Here is a 13,513-nt window from a genome sequence, read left to right on the forward strand (position 1 = left end):
TATTACTAATATTTTTTTTTTCTTTTGTTTTGTTTTCCTTGTTCACTCCTTTCGGGAGCATAGAACCTCGACAGGACTGTTCCATCGTACACGGATCTGTACTGTTGTTATCGCACCGTCTCATGAGATATCGGCATCTGCTAGTTCGCGCAGCATAGACCTTCTCCAAGTGTTTTTTGGTTGACCTCTACTCCCTTGAGGGTTCCAGTCCAGTGCCATTCTCGCGATGCTAACTGCTGCTTTTCTCAATGTGTGACTTATCCTCGTTCGTTAATCTCCACAGTGCGTCGTTACATATGGTGTTTGGCAAGAATATTCTGCAGATGATGGGGAGGCATTTGTTGTTGAAGGATTGTAGCCTTTATGTGATGGTGTTAGAGACCAGCCATGTTTCGCTTCCGTACAACAAAACGGACCGCACGCATGAACCGAATATTCATAGTTTAGTGCGCCTGGAGATTTGCAAGCTCCCCCATGCTATATATAATACATTTGCCCGAAGGCCGTCCTTGCTTTGTTTAGCCTCCAGTTGACACCTTCATCTGCTCCACCATCTGCCATGATGATGCAGCCGAGGTAGCAGAAGCTTTCGACGAATTCCGTCAACCAATATCTGCCTTGCGTTATTATGGTTAACTCCCATAGTCTTGGTCTTGGTGATGTTGCCCTCCAGCCCGTTATTGCGTGACAGCGCGACTAGTTTGTCCGTCTTCGCTTGCATGCCAGAGATTTGTGAGAGAGGAGGCAAATGTAATCAGCGAATTCCAGGTCCTCAAGATGTCTGATGAAACTGTATTTATAAAGAACAAAATAGTTACTTCCTCTAAAGATATTTAGCACTTGAGGTAAATCCAAAACTTTCTCACCAAAACACTTACACGATTAGTGGAATAAATAGGACACACACCGATAAAATGGAACGTGTCATCAAAAACATTTAAATTGCATTCAGTACAAGATTTCTCAATAGTACAACATTTCCCAATAGTACCCACAAGCGAGTGCAGAGCAGTATCTGTTGACCTACCCTAAGTGTAGGCATGTTGAGCCGCCGAGAAGCTACCATTTTTGAAGCAATCTTTTATGTGAAGATCGATCGAATATTCCAAAGTTTCTAGAAAGAACGATAACAAGCTGGTTAGTGTGAAACCCTTTGAAAGGACATGTGAAATCTCTCCTGCTTTGGGAATAAACACCACGTTGGTTTCTCCCCACTTATCGGGAATATATGACAGCTTGAGGCAACTTTTAAAAACGACCAGAAGCCACCGTATCGCCGGATCAAGAGTTCGTTGAAACTCTACTGGAGCGATACCGTCGGTACCAGGTGATTTATAAGGCCTGAGACTATTAACCGCCCATCGAATCTTAGTTTTAGAGACGGAAAGTGAGTATCTAATAGGAGATCCAGAGATTCCCTACTAGACATAGTCTGGTCGAACCGTCCGACTTTTTTACAAAACCTGGGGGCAAAGATGTCGAGCGCAATACTTTCCTAGAAGTTTCCGTGCACCCATCAACAGAGCTACAAAAATTTCGCCACAAACTATGTTTTGCTCTTTTAAGATCCCCTTTATAGATTCTGAGGCTATCATTATGATGTTCCCAATCGTGCACCAGACCAGTGGCTTTAGCCTGGTTAAACAATATGTTACAGTCTTTCCTAAGCGTATTTAGTTCTTGCGACCACCAAGATGGTTTTTGCTTCCCTCTGCTCTTGATTAAGTTGCAGGCTGCACCAAGCGCCTTTTTGTAGCTACTGGTGAGTTTTTCGACTACTTGATCGAGACTAGTGCCTGCATCTACACTCTGCATAGGCGCCTCATCAAATGATTTCATACAAGTAGTTCTGTACAATGCCCAATTGGCCTTCCTAATATTCCTACAAAATGTCGGAACTGGTGGGGAGTCTAAAAAATTAAACTCAATATACCTGTAATCTGAGAACGAGTTCTCCTTACTAACTCTCCAGCAATCTATAAGGTAGTACTCCGGTGTAACGACCGAAATTTCGACGTTTTTCATGAATCTTTCTTAAAAAGAAAATAAAATGCGATCGTTTTAAAGGTTTTACATGTTTTTATTGGTGTTTTGAAGTATATAAAAAAAATGTTTAAAGTTAATGTTTTTATTAATTTGTTTAAAATTTTTGACGTCAAAGTGGAGTCCTTAAAAAAAAGATGAGTTGGTAGTAGTAGGAGAGTAAAAATAATAAAACAAAAACAAAATGGCGGACTTGTGAAAAAAGTTCTCAAAATCTAATTTTTTTTCTTCATAAATTGTTTAAATTAAATAGTTTATTATTAAAAAATTAAATGTTTTAAAGGTCCGGGATCTAGATATGTGTATCTAGAATAACGGGTTAAATTTTTAGCCAAATCGGTTGAATAGTTTTGAGTCAGTGATTCCCCAAAATTTCGAAAACATAGTTTTGAGAAAAACGCGTTTAAAGTTCCGACAACAGCTGCTGCTGGCGTGTCACACGCTTTCATACACACTACGGCGCGCTCTCTTATTTTAACTATCACTTTAAAAATAATTAAAATTTCTGTCTGAAATTTTTATAGTATATTTTTAAGATGTTTTTCTTCGGAAAAATGTAAAAAAAAATAGATTTTTTGAACCCGTCACACCGGGCTACTACCATAAAGGTTAAGATACCAACTGAGGCCAATGAGATATCTAAAATATCTTCTCTTTCTCCAGGCACAAAAGTAGGTTCCTCACCTCTATTACAAATGAAAAACCTAGAGCCCAGAATAAATTCCACAAGTAATTTGCGCTATTCATTCATATCGCTACTTCCCCACAGGGAGTGGTGAGCGTTAGCATTGCATCCCATAATCAGCCCAGCTTCTCAGTTGTCAGCTAACTCACGCAACTTCACTTTTCGATCATTCAAAATTATTTTGTGGATTTCTTTTTACGTTTTCTGGTGTTACCGCCTCTTTGTTACAGTAAACCATATTTTCATTGTTGCTTCTGATGGAGCGGAGTCCGCATAATACTTTTTAAGCCATTGCTTTGCTTGAACTGTATTTTTTCCCATCAAGAAGCAAAGTAAAATTAAAACACGAAATTCTTTTTGATCCAAAAATAGCGGAACTCTTAGCACAATAACTCACGAGGAAATGCATAGAATATCAGGAAAATCTAACAACTGTCTTTTTAAGGTTAGTACTAACTGGTGAATACAATAAAACTAGTGTCATCTATGTGTTAAGCACGGGACTTTTCGCCCCATGTGTTATGTCTATATATGTATATATATATATATAACTGGCGCGTACACCCTTTTTGGGTGTTTGGCCGAGCTCCTCCTCCTATTTGTGGTGTGCATCTTCATGTTGTTCCACAAATGGAGGACCTACAGAAGCTTTTTCATGGCAGAAATACACTCGGAGGTTTGCCATTACCTGCCGAGGGGCGACCGCTATTATAAAAAACTGTTTCTTAATTTTTTGTCCTTCGAACCGACGTTCTCTCTCTGAATTCCAAATGGTAGTCACGCACCAAACCATTCGGCCACGGCGGCTGTCTAAGGTGTATTAAATACGAGTGGCTCTCTTTTAAGCGACTATAATTTCAAAAATTGTACACAAATGAATTAAAATGTTTATTTTTTTTCAATTTGTCATTTTATTATGCGAGTACTGTCAAATTCAATAACACTTTGTCTTTCTACATCCATTCTCCTTTCGGTTTCCCGCGCAAGTACGAACGCAGACCCAAAGCAATAATCGCGGCTTTTCATCTAATTTGTATTCCTTTTTTATTCCAATTGGGAACATAGGGCTTCAACAAAACATTTGAATATTATTCTCGCTGTTCTCTTTACGACATCCCACGTTCGTTTAACTGTTTCTAGTTCACGAAGGCTAGAACGCCTTCAAGTACTTCGTTGACAACCGGGCCGTCTGTCTCCTTGTGGGTTCCATTCCAATGCTGTTCTATTAATGCTTTCCCTGTCCTTTCTGATAGTGTGCCCGATCCATCGCCATTTACGACCACTTATCACCTTTTGGATTGGATCTTGCTCGATGAAGCTTTGTAGTTTCTGCGTAATGCTTCTCGACACCAGCCACATTTCACTACCATATAAGAGTGTGAATTTTACGCATGAGTTGAGTACTCTTGTTTTAGTTTTCTGCGAGATTTGTCTATTTTTCCAAATTGCCAGTAACCGGCCAAAGTCTGACCTAGCTTTACGCAGACGGGTTTCTGCGTCTTCTTCTGTTCCATCCTTCGTTGAAATTATGTTACCGAGATAACAGAAACTTCCAACATACTGCACCGCTTCTCCCTCGATTACAATATTGTTGAGATTTGTATTGTTGATTTGCATTGCTACCGCGCGGTGACTAGAAAATCAAATTTGCCCTGCAAGTCGGAATGCCTGTGTGAAAGCAGGCAAATATCGTCAGCATAGTCGAGGTCGTGTAGTTGACGGGATAGCCTCCAAGTGATGCCTGGACCGTGAAAAGAAGTGGCGACAGTGGGCAGCGCCTGTTTCACGCCGGATGTTGCTCTAAATGGAGTACTTGTGGCGCTATTGTAGAGAACTTCTAGCTCTGCGGTTCAATAGAGTACCTTTATAATATGCACAATTTTTGTAGGAACTCCTTTTCTTCCATATTGCAGAGAGCTTGATGGTATCAAAAGTCTTCTGGAAATCAATGAACACCATATAAAGTGAGGTATTCCATTCTAAGGATTGTTCAATAATTATCCTCAGAGTATTCGCTTAATCTACGCAATTCCGGTGGGGACGGAAGCCTGCTTGTTCATCGCGTTATGACATTTTGACCGGTTGAAGTCTGTCCAAAATAATGGTTGCGACTATTTTATAAATAGTGTTAAGCAACGTGACGCCTCTCCAATGGCCGCATTCCCGAAGGTCGCCTTTTTTTTGGCAGCGTGATTACAATGCCTTTCGTCCAAGACGTCAGGAAGTTTTCGCTCTCCCAGGCTGCAGCGATGTAGAATCAACACCCTAACGTCTGTATCCATGATGGAAAGAATAATGATATGGCGCCTATCGTGGTCCCGTTACTTTGCTCTCAGCGAATTTGACAACGAGTTACGTGATTTTAGCTCCAGTATGGCCAGATTACCATTTTCGTAACTTGATTTAGCATTTTTTTTTATTATTTAGTCTCGGAGTTTTAGTTCTTTCGTCATGACATTTTTCTAGCCTGTTCTAATTAAAATGTAATGTTTATAATTTTGTAAAATATACATTTTTTAATAATTTGTTAAATAATTCACTCAGTTTTATTTAGCTTTACTTTTTTTAACATCTGGTGGCATTGCCCGCGATTGCAGGTGTTGTTGGTGTTCTTCTGCTTTCGGCAGTCAAATCTCTCTCTCGCTACTGCAGTGTTGCCTAGCCTTGGATATTAAAACGCACTAAAATGCTCATTTAAAGAAAATAAAACACCAAATTTTTATTGAATCACTTAAAGAACTTTGTATGCGTGACAAATTGTCTTTAGAATGTGGGTTTTTTTTTAATTAATGTGTTATGCTTATGTACAATTTAATTTATGAGTTTTTTTTTTTTTTGTTAAGCGAGACTATTTTGTTAAAGGAACGACTTATTTGCTCTTTTTGTAAAAATGTCAGTATGGTTTATTTAGTATTTTCTGGTATTTTGTGGCTTATTTTTACAATGAATAGACCTCTTGATGCCCTATGTCCCACTAAGGATTGATGGCCGGAAGAAACGATTACACCTCTATGGTTTTTATCCGCCTTCAGTAAATTCAAACGCCTTTTAAAATGTGTAAAAAGGTTTCCAATCTTAAGAAGAGTTGAGATTGAGGCATTTAATATTCTTGCATAACCTTAAAAGCAGTAAAAAATTAAATTCACACTTTCAAAATATCAAATTTTATAAGAACCAACTAATTTTCATTAGCACTAAAATCATCTCAGGGTGGCCTTTTTAACCTTCTTTTGTATAATAATACAGGGTTTTTTTAACTTAAAGTTTCAGTAGCTTTAAATTAAAAAAAGAAACAAACACGAAACTTTAAAATTTTCGCATTTTCGGTATAAAAAAGCACTAAATTTATTGCGAAGAGCAAATGGTTGGCAATGCTGCACAACTTGGAAAAACGTGACGTCACGTACTCTCTGATGGGCGCAATCTTCTTTCTATCATTCTTGGTCTGTATCATATCCAAAATAGTTTTCCACACTTCGTTTTCTAGTTTGCTATCGCTTTCTTTGTTCCGAGTAATAACGAGTAATAAGGGAGTACAGAACCAACAACAAGCAATAAACAGGCTCCAAAATCAGCATGTCAAAAGAAGTATTATTTTCTTTGGGAAATCTTACTTCTGACTCTACTGGGACATAATAAAAATTTGAATATGTATCTAAACATTTTCCTTTTCCGAAAAGTATCGAATTATATTTTCCAACAAATCACAATAATTTTGAAAATTGAATTTTCAAAAAACAAACATAAATTAATATCAACATCAAATTCCCAATTTTGTCTCACCTAAAGCCTTCACAATTATTCGTAAAAACGTATGCAAATAAATGTTAAATATTTTGGTCGTCGCTTTTTTGTAAAATGTTCATTCACTACATTTCATTCGTCATATTTTCAGCATCCCACAATTGCTGAAAACTTACAAATACCAGATGAATTTGCGAAGCAACAAAAGCAGGAGGGCGCATGGTGGCGTCATTCCATTTCTGGTGGATTTGCTGGTGCCATTTCGCGTACATGCACAGCACCAGTAGATAGGATAAAACTATATATGCAGGCAAGTGGATGGATAGTAAATGCACTACTACAATCTTCTATATACCTACATACATATGTATGTATGTATTTGTAGGTCCAAAACCAGAAGACTTCCATATACGATGGTGTAAGTTATTTGATTAGAGAGGGAGGCGTACGAAGTATGTGGCGCGGCAATGGTGTTAATGTATTAAAAATTAGTTCAGATTCGGCAATAAAGTTTACCATCTACGAGAAACTGAAACATTACATAAGAACGGAGAGAGACTCACGTCAAGGGGAAATGAGTATTGGTGAACGATTCGTTGCCGGCGCTCTTGCGGGTACCATTTCACAAAGTGCGGTTTATCCATTTGATGTCATGAAAACACGCTTGGCACTGCATGAGCCCCATCAATATCGCGGCTTAATAGGTGCGGTTAAAAAAATCTACTTGACCGAAGGTATACTGAGCTTTTACAATGGCTACGCTATAAATGTAATAGGTGTCATACCATATGCCGGTATTGATCTGGCCGTATACGAAACTTTAAAAAAGCATTTGAAATGCGAAAAAGCAAATCAATCGCATTCCTTAAATTTATTACTCTGCGGTACTATATCCAGCATACTGGGACAGGTAATTACCTATCCATGTTCACTGATTCGAACACGAATACAAGCGCAAGGTAAGAATTTAGTTCAAACCAAAACTTTTATATAAATATTAAATCGCTAAGAATGAAATTTGTAAAAAAAAACATTGGAAAAAGGTTTTGCAACTAAAATATCTTAGTTGTTATTGTTCGACGATATGTCATAGGCTCTCTGATATAAGTCAGACTCAATTGAACAGAGCCATAAGTAAAAGCACTCTCAGTAAAAAATGTCAAAAAATGTCCATAGCTGAGATCACCTGAGTGAAGAGTGTTTTGGAACTCTTTTTTATGTATTGGGTTGGCAACTACGTAATAGCGGATTTTTTTTAGAAAATCAAAGAACTATTTTATTTATTTATTTATTTACAAACGTGGTATAATAATATAATTATTTTAACAGGAGAATAGGAGCACTGGCTGCCAGGACCTTCGGCTCTTAAGACAACTAAATAACTTTATTCTGTAATGTACTGCCCATTTTGATCAATGACCTTTTGCCATCTTTCAGGCAGCATCATAATCATCATAATCCCAAACTTTTGGTTTTTATTAGCAAAAAACTGAATCAGTTACGATTTGAAATCAGCATAATTATTGTAATGTTTACCATTCAAGGAGTTTTGTAAAGATCGAAAAAAAAGTAATCAGATGGCGTAAAGTCCGGGCCACCATGTGGCAAAACATCCCAACCAAGCTCCAATAATTTTTGCGGAGTGGCCAAAGATTGGCCAAAGATGAGTGTGGCCTTACATTGTCATGATGGAATACAATATTTTTTCGATTTTTGAGAATTCGGGCCGCTTTTCTTCAACTGCATTGTTTAATTTCGTTAGTTGTTCAATGTAAACATCAGAATTGATCGTTCGGTTTGGTGGTCAGAGCTCAAAGTAGACAATTCCTTTGTAATCCCTCCAAACTGATATGTTAGGTTGAAGCGTGTGCTTTTCAAAAATTTTAGAATATCTCTGATTTCTGTAGAACTGAGATCTTCCAACTCATTAAAAAATTGTTTATCCAGAATAGTAAACTTTCGTCTGGATGGAGCAGGAAATTGGCACAGTAGGTGCGAAATTGTCTCTTCCTCGTCCTCATTTAGGCAGCTTCTACAAAAGTCATGTGTTTGCACACCCATCCTCTAGGCGTGTCTACTAAATATATTAGGCAGTGCCCCGTTATGTGTTTATTTTGGTTGACGGGCGATTTTGCAGGTAGCTTAATTATGCCATCTTTCGTTTGCTTTCCTTACAATTTCTTCAAGGATGAGTAGCTTACATGTTTGTAAGGGTATCCCTATGTCATTATCTATGTACTCATGAGTCAATTTGGTGCCGAGTCTCACTAGTTCATCGGCTCTATAGTTACCCTCAATATCGCGATGGCCAGGAACCCATGTTACCTTTAGGTGAAATAACTCAGACATCTCGTTAAGCGATGTGCGGCATCTAATGGCTACCTTGGAGGTTGTCGACTGTTTTGTGAGGAATTTTATCGCCGCCTGGCTATTAGTGAAAAATGTAGATATCATTTCCGGATATCGCATTACACTGTATCAGTGTCGCGGCTGAAAGACACTACAGTAGTCAGGCAGTCGAAAACTGAAGGAGAGCCCCAGATGTTCGGAATATACACCTCCGCCCATCCTGCCCTCGAGCTTTGAGCCATCTGTGTATACATGGATGGACTCGCCCTGTCTTACATCGTCCCGTTCCCACTCTTCCCTTGAGAGTAGGAGGGTCGTAAACGATGTAATCGCAAGTATAGGCGGGAATGCATAGTCTACCAATACGGGAAGCTCCGAAGTGCCAGCCTGGATTTTACCGTAACCATAATCCGTGTTTGACCACAGAGTGTTCAGCCTTATTGCCTTATAATACCACTTTAATCTACTTCTGCCCATAAGACGTATCGCTGCCTCAAAAATTAAGGCTAGTGTAGGTGCAATCATATTGTTTGTGTGTTGCAAATCAGCGGGGATGATTCCATCAGGTCCCGGTGACTTGTAAGGTTTGAAGCTGCCAATGGCAAGTTCTATGTTATCCTCCGTTATAAAATGTATTGGGGGATTATTGTAGTCAACTATAGGGTGGGTTCTACTATCTTCGTTGCAGAGACAACCTGGAAAGTGCGTCTGCATTAGTAATTCTAGTGTTTCTTCACTGCTGGTTGTCGAATTGTCATCTCTTTTATGAGGTAGCTAGGGTTGCTGGGACTTGTTGATACTACTTTCCGGAGTCTACTGGTCTCCGAAACACTTTCTATCTTTTGACAGAAGTCTCTCCAAGACGCTGTTTTTGCTACCCTTATGGCATACTTAAATCTACGCTGGCATTCTTTGTATCTATCCCACGAGTTGGTTTGAGTTGGTTCACCTGGCCTGCTTCATAATCTTTTCCGCTTGATATTTTTGTATATAACCCATTTTGCGACGCCAGTTATCAGTCGTTTTAAAAATGGATCATTTTCATTACGTTTCTTTAGCAAATCCCAGCTGTTAATGCGTTGCGTTAAATGCGTTCCTTTAAGTTCGGTACCCCTGTATCGAGTTTTTGAGCATAGCCACGTTTTTTTAAGTGATGTATGGGGCACATGAAGCTTCTCTGCAATCTCACGTGTTGTACTGTGACGATCCGAATCGATTATTGTTTTGATTAGGGCGTCCACAACTTCAATTGTACGACCAGAGCGTTTTTCATCTTTGAGTGAAAATTCACCGGAACGAAATTTGGCAAACCAATTTTGACACTGCCGTTCTTTTAAGGCTTCGTCACTATAAACAGCACATAACTTTTTATGAGCTTGCAATGCAGTTTTCCCTTTGCGGAAATAAAAAAGCAAAATATGACGAAATTTTCCTTTTGATTCTCCATTTTTCAACGAACGCGACACGAAAACTACGCAATCGATCAAAATACTTTTTTTACTGATTGACAGCTGAATTGCCAACTACGAAATAACAAAATATGTTTTACATTTGTACTACGTCTGCAAACCTAAAAATTCAACTGAAACCATCTATGAGTGAAATCCGCAATTACTTAGTTGCCAACCCATAACATGGTCGCATAAAAATTGGTTGAATTTCATAGAAAATCGTGTCAAAAAGTCTAAAAATTTACTTGTACTTGTATTTTTGTGCAATGGCCATGACAGCCATTATTTCTAAGATGACTCAATTACTTACTTACTCATCAGCTGCATTTAAATTAAGAATCGGTGGTCCAAAAAATTATATAGGGTTTTCCAATAAGAGGTGTTATTTTGATATTCAAAGAAAAATGCTATTTTTTAATATAAATGATCCGATGTTTATTGCATTATAAAGAGGAAGGTGTGCCGTTAATAGCGGCAAATAACATCAGGCAAATGACCACCACGACCACGCTTACAGGACAATATCCTTTTCATGAAATTTTCTATAACCGAATTGCAAAGTGGCTGCCCTATGTCCTCGATGGCCTCACGTATTCCATCTTTGAGGTCTTGAATCAACACTTGGCTGTTGGCGTAAACCTTCTCTTTCACGTGGCCTCAAAGAAAAAAGTCACAAGGGGTTAATTCACAAGATCTCGGTGGGCCAATTGTGATCACCTCTTCGAGTGATAACACGGTCCAGAAACTTTTCCCGTATAAGATCAATGGTTTCGTTGTTTGTGTGGCACGTAGCGCTGTCTTGTTGAAAATAAACGTTGTCCAAATCAATACCATCCAATTCCGGCCATAAGAAAACGTTAATCACCTCTCGATAGCGCAATCCATTCACCAATAACACCTGTTATTGGAAAACCACCTTATTTTATAACTATTCAAATTAAGTAAGTGAACTGTGTGCAAAAGTTTTTCATTAGAAAGAATGCGAAATAAAGTACAAACTTAACTTAAAATAACTTTCTCGATTCCTTCCATATAATTATCCTATAAATGTGATATTCATTAATATATATAATTGTATGAATATTATAACAGCACATTTACTTGTATACTTTCTTTCACAGTTATTTTGAGAGATATACCACGCACTGGCCTATCACGCAGACCTGTAAACAGAAAGACTTCGTACCAGTTATTTCGAACGATTATCGTAAACGAAGGTTTAACTGGATTATATCGCGGCTTATTTTTAAATTTAGTCAAAGTTGTGCCTGCTGTCTGCATTAGTTATATTGTCTACGAGTATTCCATTCGGACTTTGGGCGTAACCATGAGTTGATTAGAGTCTACCAATAAATAAATGCTCGCAAAGTGATTGTGGCTTGTTTAACTTAATTTTAAAACAAAAAAGACAGATAACGTTACTAATTATTACTATAAATAATCATTTTTGGAAAAAAAGGGCATAAAATACCCTTAAAGTAGGTAGTGGTCCACATTATGGTAACAAAACGGCACGTAAGTGCTACTTGAAGTGTACTGGGGTACTCTTGCCATCTAACCTGCCCTTAAAGTACGTTCACATACGCAGTGATTAGCAGTAAGTCCAGGAAAATTAATCTACCCGTTCACGTATGACATTTTAGCTGCAAAATTGACAATCACCTGTCAAGACTATTTTGAAAGTTTTTACCTTATAGAAATTGGTTTGGTGCAATATTTTAATGATTTTTTAGGTTGTTTTATTATTATTAAAGATATGAACAAAAGGCAAATAGTGATATATGTAGTTAATCTAATTAGGCAATTTGTTGCTAGTAATAGACAGTTGGTTGACGGATGCCCGGTGGAATTCGTCGAAAGCTTCTGCTACCTCGGCTGCATCATCACGGCAGATGATAGAGGAGATGAAGATGTCAACTGTAGGCTAAACAAAGCAAGGCCGCGGGCGAATGCATTCAGTATGGGGGAGTTCGCAAATCTCCAGGCGCACTAAACTACGAATATTCGACTCATGGGTGAAGTCCGTATTGTTGTACGGAAGCGAAACATGGCTGGTCTCTAACACCATTACACAGAGGCTACAACCCTTCATTATCAAAGGCCTCCGCATCATCTGCGGAATATTCTGGCCAAAAACCATCAGTAACGACGCACTGTGGAGATTAATGAACGAGGAGCCCATCCTTACGCAAATCAAACGCAGAAAGTGGCGATATATAGGTCACACATTGCGAAAACCACCAGTTGGACTAAATCCATAAGCGACGTCTACCGAGATTGCAAAAATTATGACAGCAATACGCATGCGAAATTCGATATTACATTTTATAATAGGTAATAAGAGGACAAAGCGTCTATGGACACACACTTTTTTTCTGTTATATGAATACATAATTAATAATACCTAACAAAAATCGTCTTAGACTTATGTCTATAAGTGTGTTTTCTTTGCCGGCGTCCTATTTATATTTATAATGTGAGATTATAATAAACCTACTTTTGTCATAAAAGACAAGACATAAATAGGCAGAAAGTTTTAGACACTACTTTTGCTTTTAACTCCGTTATTAACAGAATTAAGAGCTGGAAAGTTTTGGAAGAACATTCCTTCTCTGATATATCTCGATTGAGACAAGATATCTTACCCCTTGCTACGGTACCTTCCCAGCTCCTGCAAAAGCACTCTTCTATCACTCTACAACGACATGTTCAAAACTGCTAAATATCCTCACACTTGGCTGTCTGCCGACGTGATACCAATTTCTAAACCGAATAAGCCTACAAATCACCTCGATAGCTACAGACATTTGAAAAAATGATAGCAAAACGGCTTATGTGGTTCATAACAAAAAACGGGTTTGTGAGTCCTAATCAAGTTGCCTTTAAAAAACCATAGCACCATGGAAGGTCTTATTCCCATGCAACACTACATAGCAGATGCTCTTTCATCAACAAATCACTTAACATTACTGTCGACAGATTTTAAAAAGGCCTTTAACCACATTGGAGTCCATGTTGTTCTTGAACAACTGCCAGCGTGGCATGTTGGCCCGAAAATTTACCAGTTGGTAAAGTCGTTCTTAACGAATCGTACATTTCAAGTCAAAATCAATGGTGTACCTTCCTCAATGCACCGCCTTGAAAACGGTATACCCCAAGGCTCTCCTCTCTCAGTGGTACTCTCTATTATACAATAGCTTTCGAGGAAATAAATAAAATTGCCTCCAAACAAAAAAGTTTA

General features: G+C 38.3%; 1 protein-coding gene across 1 annotated transcript; it reads left to right on the forward strand.

The window, feature by feature from the left end:
- The first annotated feature begins 3,131 nt into the window (after window positions 1-3,131).
- LOC128855692 (calcium-binding mitochondrial carrier protein SCaMC-2-like) lies at window positions 3,132-11,674 on the forward strand. Its single transcript, XM_054090825.1, has 4 exons — window positions 3,132-3,173; window positions 6,624-6,782; window positions 6,858-7,431; window positions 11,394-11,674. The coding sequence occupies exons 1-4, from the start codon at window positions 3,132-3,134 to the stop codon at window positions 11,606-11,608; spliced, it is 990 nt and encodes a 329-aa protein (XP_053946800.1). The 3' UTR covers window positions 11,609-11,674.
- The last annotated feature ends 1,839 nt before the right edge of the window (window positions 11,675-13,513 follow it).

The sequence above is a fragment of the Anastrepha ludens genome, chromosome 2 (assembly GCF_028408465.1).
Source record: "Anastrepha ludens isolate Willacy chromosome 2, idAnaLude1.1, whole genome shotgun sequence".
Lineage (NCBI taxonomy): Eukaryota > Metazoa > Arthropoda > Insecta > Diptera > Tephritidae > Anastrepha > Anastrepha ludens.

Coding starts and splice junctions, on each gene's coding strand:
- LOC128855692 (XM_054090825.1), top strand. CDS start 3,132: ATGCATAGAATATCAGGAAAATCTAACAACTGTCTTTTTAAG. Junction 3,174..6,623: donor CTAACAACTGTCTTTTTAAG/GTTAGTACTAAC, acceptor TCATATTTTCAG/CATCCCACAATTGCTGAAAA. Junction 7,432..11,393: donor AACACGAATACAAGCGCAAG/GTAAGAATTTAG, acceptor TTTCTTTCACAG/TTATTTTGAGAGATATACCA.